This window comes from Poecilia latipinna, unplaced genomic scaffold, assembly GCF_001443285.1.
Source record: "Poecilia latipinna isolate Pla-1442-1.1 unplaced genomic scaffold, P_latipinna-1.0 Scaffold3038, whole genome shotgun sequence".
NCBI lineage: Eukaryota > Metazoa > Chordata > Actinopteri > Cyprinodontiformes > Poeciliidae > Poecilia > Poecilia latipinna.
Genome location: NW_015115654.1, coordinates 29,022 through 35,493, shown reverse-complemented (window position 1 = coordinate 35,493; position 6,472 = coordinate 29,022). Strand labels below are relative to the sequence as shown.

The 6,472-nt window shown below is 37.6% G+C and overlaps 1 protein-coding gene across 1 annotated transcript in view; it reads right to left on the bottom strand.

The window, feature by feature from the left end:
• Positions 1-349: 349 nt before the first annotated feature.
• Positions 350-6,472, bottom strand: part of LOC106939953 (protein kinase C beta type) — a 33,488-nt gene continuing 27,365 nt past the window's right edge. The window contains exons 13-14 of the mRNA XM_015022536.1: positions 2,022-4,040; positions 350-1,748 (exon numbers count right to left, since the gene is read on the bottom strand). Coding sequence (XP_014878022.1) covers positions 3,888-4,040 — 153 coding nt within the window. The 3' untranslated portion in view covers positions 350-1,748; positions 2,022-3,887. The remainder of the gene's footprint in view (positions 1,749-2,021; positions 4,041-6,472) is intronic.

Genomic DNA, 6,472 nt, shown 5'->3' with positions numbered 1-6,472 from the left:
AGCGAGACATCGACTCACTGATCCACACCACCAGGATCTACAGCACTTCCCCTTTTATGGATCCAGATTAAGAACTGCAAACACTTTGGTAGAAAAACTCTATTTGAGAAGTATTACATAAGTTTGATTCTGGGCTAAACTTGTGTTTATCTCAGCTTCAGTTAGTCGGAGTTCACACTACAGCAGGTGATATGATGTCTGCTTAAAGCTGCTGATTATATCAGAGGAAATCTGTTTAGAAATGGACACAATGTGTAACCCAGGTGACCATCAATTTTTAATGTGTGGTTTGATTATTAGGTCATGAATCTGCAAACAGCTGTGAAGCAAAAAAGACAAAATTACAGAATTGATTGTATAATATTTTAATGTTTTTTGTATCTGTCTCTTCAGCTAAAGATGATGCATGCATCATATCCATCATGTCCTTTTATTCTCTCAGGGTTTCTTCTTTTCCTTTTGACCTTCTTTCTTTTGCATAGTAAGTCTCTCCTTTTTGCCAGATTTCCGAATATTGACTTGATCATTTCATTATCTTAAAATGAAGATGTGTTTCTGCTACAGAAGTAGGAAAAAATAATTGATAAAAATAAAGTGCGATTTTAAAGCTAGAAAGTGGAAAAGACAAAAAGTGGAAGACAAATATGAATAACTGAAATTGTGGGGGGGAAAATGGAAAGGGGCTGGACTATGAGGTATAGAAGAGAAGTGTATTATAACAAGAAAAACACACCTACCTCTAATTCCTTGCTCATATTTACACATTCACTGAAACACAAGTCTTGCAGAAGTTTACAACAAGTTTTTAAGTTTTTCTGCAAAAATTTCATAATCTCCCAAGAGTTTTTGAAGGAGGAGACTTTTCAGCATTTTGGAGAGGGAACAAAAGAAGAATTCTCATATGAATTTTCGAGAACTGACATGGATCAATACATTCAGGACACGTCACAAGGTTTTCTCCTCGATGGTGTCAAAAAACAAAAATACACTGAACAAAAATATAAATGCCCCCTGTCAAATATTGTTGTCATGTGGAGTTAACAACTGTAAATGAGCATTTGCTGACATTTTATTGTACAAAAGTAATATTTCTTTCGATTTGTGTATAAGTTTTAGTCCAACTTGCTGTCAGTGAGCATTACTCAGAGTTGATTTTTTACTCAGTGCATGGATGGGGCATGTCCACTGGGTGATCAGAGAAAATGAGCAACAACTGGACAATCCTTGGACTGGGGACAAGAAAAGGCCGTCCCAAAATATCAAATTTTGTCACAAGTCACAATGCTTCAGATGTCACAAGTTATGCTGGAGCATGGCATTGGCATGTTGGATGCAGGGGTGTCCACCGTAGCAGTAGCTGCATGGCTCAATGTCCACTATCGGACCAAAGGCTGTTTGAGAGTTTCCAACAGACTGGCACTACTGCAAATCGACCTCATCCTCATCGGCCACATGTGACCTCTCCAGCACAAGATCGCCACATCCGGCTCGTCCATCTGCAGGATCGGCTAAGAACAGCGACACACACAGCTGATGAGACTATTAGTCTGCACAACAGACGCATCACACGTCAGACTGTCCATAGCCACATACGAGAAGCCAACATGGTCAAACTCTAATTCCTCAACCTGACCCCTATCATGTTCAAAGGACTATCAATCCACTACAAATGGCCATACTACAATGTTGTCAGTGCTGATATGAAGATAAGTAATTACTGAAAATATATTTTGAGTTTCTATATATAACTAACACAGTGGTTCTTAACCTGGGTTCGATCGAACCCCAGGGGTTCGGCGGAGCCTCTGCCGTGAATTTTGATGACGCCCCGCTTTGCCATCACTTAATGCAGAGGATCACGTTACATCACTCAGCCAATCAGTGCTGCGGAGGAGCACGCAACTCTCCCCCCCGCCCAACAGTTTCCAGCAGCGAAGGCGACATTGTATTTATCAGAAGGGTTCAGTGAATGCGCATATGAAACTGGGGGGTTCGGTACCTCAAAAAGGGTTAAGAACCACTGAACTAACATAACCCAAATGTTCATAAAACTCTTATATTTGACATGGGGCCTTAATATTTTTGTTCAGTGTAAAAATCTTTAACTACAGTACCAACAAATATGGCATGCATAGAGGAGCTCCACCACAAGAACTGTAAAGACCTACACAGCACCAACCCACTCCAATGCAAACAGAGTCATGAAGATATGTGAGAAAGATAATAGGTTTTTCTTTTTTTGCATCAACTTGGAAGACAAGACATGCTTAAGACTAAGTACAGGACTAGCTTAGACATGAGGTTATAAATCCTAGATCTGAATATTGCACCCCTCTGAACTGCTGTCTGCACAGACATGTTGCCATGTTTGACTTATTGATTATAAAATGTTCATGACGTCACTCTCACCAGCATAGGAGAAGGAAATCAAGTAAACAAACACACTCTTCGTTATCAACATAGCACAAAGGTACATGTTGGCAGTAAATCTTGAGCCGTTTGTGGTGAAGTTCTGTGAATGTTATCTGCTGCTGCTGTTTCCTGGAGATGTGAACGTCACCAATCTGGTAGAAGGTCATTTGTGGGATTCTTCTGTTGCACAATGTTTGAAGAAAATTCTCATTATCAATTAATCCACTTCCAGCAAAAATGTAAATGTTAAAATGATATGGTGTCAATTTGTCTTCCTGGCGTGCAATGAGGTTAGTGGATTAGGAGGGAAATGTGCAGTACTGTGCAAAAGACTTGAATCATCCATAATTTCTTTATAATTTGTTTTTCAGGAAACTATGTAAAATGGTCTTGATAAACGGTTCTGTTTATTATTTGAAGATGTGTTGTCTGGCATTTCGTTCCCCTCATTTTTAGTCCATTATGCAGAAATTTTCGGGCAGTCATCTTTGTCATTATAGTCATTATAGTCATCATTTATGCATAAAAATACTTAGAAGCTGAAGGAGTGACTGCACTAAGACATGGTGAAAGAATTTTTGTGGGACTACAAGAAGTAACTGGTTGACCTTATAAATCTAAGCAAATTAGTCAAATGAAGTTGATAATATATATTTTAACATGTATATTAAAATGCTACATGCTGTATTGACATGGATTACATACATTACACAGCAGGAACCAATGTTTAAAACTAGCGAGCAGTATGTTTTCATTTATTAAAGCATGATATTTTGGGGAGGATAAGATCTTTTACCCATTTGCTTTGCCAGATAAAAACTGCATTTCTCAGCACAAACAACCATAAAGAAAATTTGGAGAAAATCTACTGCTAACTCTAGCAAATATGAGGGTTGCAAATTTGAGTGAACAAATCAATTGAAAGACTTTTGTAACTTAGATAATGAGACACACTTCTATTGCTACTACAAAATTGTCTTTGTTTTTTTTTCTATTTTAGAAGCTGAACATCGATTAAGAGATGAACTGCACTTCCTGAAACCAAAGCTCCACATGGAAAGCAGGTAGACATTTATGTTTAAGCTTTTGTTTGGCCTATTGTTTTAACCCAAATGTTTTTCTAGCATCTAATGAGCCTTTGATAATGGTGCTTTAAACCAGTATTTGCTATATAAAATGCAGTGAAACGAAGACATTTGACTAACTTAGCCAACATTTCATTTTATGAAGTAATCTCGACAAGAAGATCCTGTCATGCTCAGATAAAAGGAGTTTTAAAAAAGCAGTTAGTGTCCAAAGAAAAGCTTTAGAGCCCTTCAGAAACAGGGGAGAGCTTTTACTGAGCTTATAAGATTCTAAGGCAATTTGGCAGAAATCGCGTAAATCATATGGAATTGTTTAAAACTTTTGCACAGTACTAGAGCTGAGCTGTTTGGATTGTTTTTTCTGTGCCTCATCTAACCACTGGGATGTCCTCAGACTTGTATAACAAATTCAGGGTTGGTGTAGGAGAAGCCTTGGAACTCATTCTGGTCCAGGTTCATGATGAAGAGTTTGTCTGTCGGTGTCAGCTCCACCGCCATCTTGGTGAACTCCTTGTCAAAGTTGCCAACATCGCTGCGAGATTTCTGCCACAGAAAATTGAAATCAGTTAGAGATATGAAACTCTGGAACATTAGAGTGACAGTAGCCATCAGTAAAAGCATAACTCAAAAAGAGTGGAAAGTGACTTGACAAAAAGCAGCAAATAACAGCTGAAAAAGCACATAGAAAGAAGGCAGCACATACTTTTACCACATTCAGACAGTTATAGTAAACTGTAGAGCTGGAACAATCAAAGGTCATGAAAAAAAACCTTTATGCTCAAACTTGAAAGCTATTAAAAATGCAAAATCTTTCAATCATGCTTCCTATGTTATCTTTTCATTGTGAATGTTTGTAATAAGCCTGATCTGACACTACCCAGATTAGTGTGTCGAAAATCAATAAATAGGAACTAAACAGTTGAACCAAAACTGAGGTGGAATAAAAACAACAAAAAAAGAATTACTCAAGCATCACACAAATGTTCTGATTTTTATTATTATTCGAGTTAGAATTTAAAAATATTTCATTGCAAACATAACATTTGATCCTCCTTTCAAGTTAAGTCAAAAGGGTTGGCAAAGTTCTCACATTTCAGAATTGTTTTATGGAAGCAAATCATTGCCTATTTAATCTAACTTGATTAAAGGTCAACAGTGGACAAAACTATTGTTTGGTAAAGGTTGCATGAACCAAATATCCATAAGTCTGAGGATTTAACATAATTACACATTACAATAAGTAGATTTTTCCCCCAGTATGCAGTCACTTCAGTCATGGCTAAATGTTTTAGTGATGCAAATGTGCTTCCCAGACTTTGTTGCTACAAAGAGCTTAAAAATGATTTTTTTATTATTATTATTATTATTATTATTATTATTGTGAATTTAATGTGATAACTTAAGTTCAAGAGCAGTTCCACACCCAAACCACACCTCTAATTTTCCAAGCAGCCTAATCATACTCTGCTCACCCACTCATCTCAGTTTGTTACATTTCATCAACCCCACCCTCTCTTACCCTTCACTTCATTTTGTGCTGATCTGGCTATAAGAATAACTGTTTCCCAAAGACCAAACCGCCATGCTGTCTTCACCTCCCAAACCTTCCAGATAACCAAATCAAGATTCATCCCTTCATCCCCTCATTCCTTCATCAATAAATCTTTAAACCTATATCTTCATGGCGTGGTCCTTGCTAATGAATTACCTTACCATCAAATTAACAGGCTGCAGACAGTGGGCCTACTTCATGTGGTGATCTAATTAACAGGAGTAGTGATGGTCAGAGTACATCACTACTCCCAGGTTTCGGGCTGATCGCTGGTTTTAGTTGTAATAACTGAAGCTGTGCATTGATTCTAGTTCGCTCCTCTTTAGGTCCAAAGATAACTTCAGTTTTGTTTCTGTTCAGCTGGAGAAAGTTTTGGCACATCCACACATTTTTCTGTTCTAAGCATCTGTTCAGTGACTGGATGGGGTCAAAGGTCACCTGGTGACATCGTGATGTAGAGCTGTGTATCATCATAGTTATGGTAGCTGATCTTATTTCCTGTTGTAACCTGAGCCAGTGGGAGCATATAAATATTGAATATGAGGGGTGATCTGATTGACTGAATAAGAGAGTGATTTCCAACGACAGTAATTTCAAGCAATTTAGTTGCAGTGCATAGTTTCAGAAGAGGGCTTTACAAATCATGTTGCCACACCAATGCAGAGCTTACTCACCCATGGCAGCCACTTGGTGAGTGTGTGGAAAGTAATGAAGTTTGGAAATCTGCCTAATAATAGCAAAGTACAGTAACTATTTCTCTCCAAGAAAAACATTAAGCACAGGTTGGCATTTTGCAGGAAGTTGGGATACTTCCCCTGATAACTCCCACTACAAGATATGTGGAACATAGTTTATCTGGAGAAATAAAGATGAGAGCTGTCAAGCCAGCTTGAGGAATCCTGGTATAGTCCTGGCAAAGTTGCTCTAAAAGTTGCATTGAAAGTCCATTTAAAATACCAACTTTGCATTAAGTTATCATAATTTACAAAATCATGCAAAGTTGGCATTTTTAATGGACTTTTAATGCAACTTTTAGAGCAACTTTGCATTAAAAGTGTCATTATTTGCCAAATGACACTTCATGACAACTGTCAAACATTCATAAAGACTTCTTTATGTTCATGATAAATGTTATGTCATGTTTATGACAGTGTTATGTTAATCTTATGCACACCCCTTCAAATAAAGTGTTACCGGACATTTTTTATTTTCCAGCAGAAGCAGAAAGTGTTTCAAAGATCAGAACAATAAAGTTTTAGGGCTGTGGCCACAAAGCTTACAAGTCTATTCCAGTGCATGTTACTAAACAGAGAACAATAGGTCTCTATCAGTGAAGCTTTGACTCCAACGCTGATATGCAGGATGACAAAGGCAATTATAGAAGTGATGGAGAAGAAATATCATCAATGTAAATATTGACTCT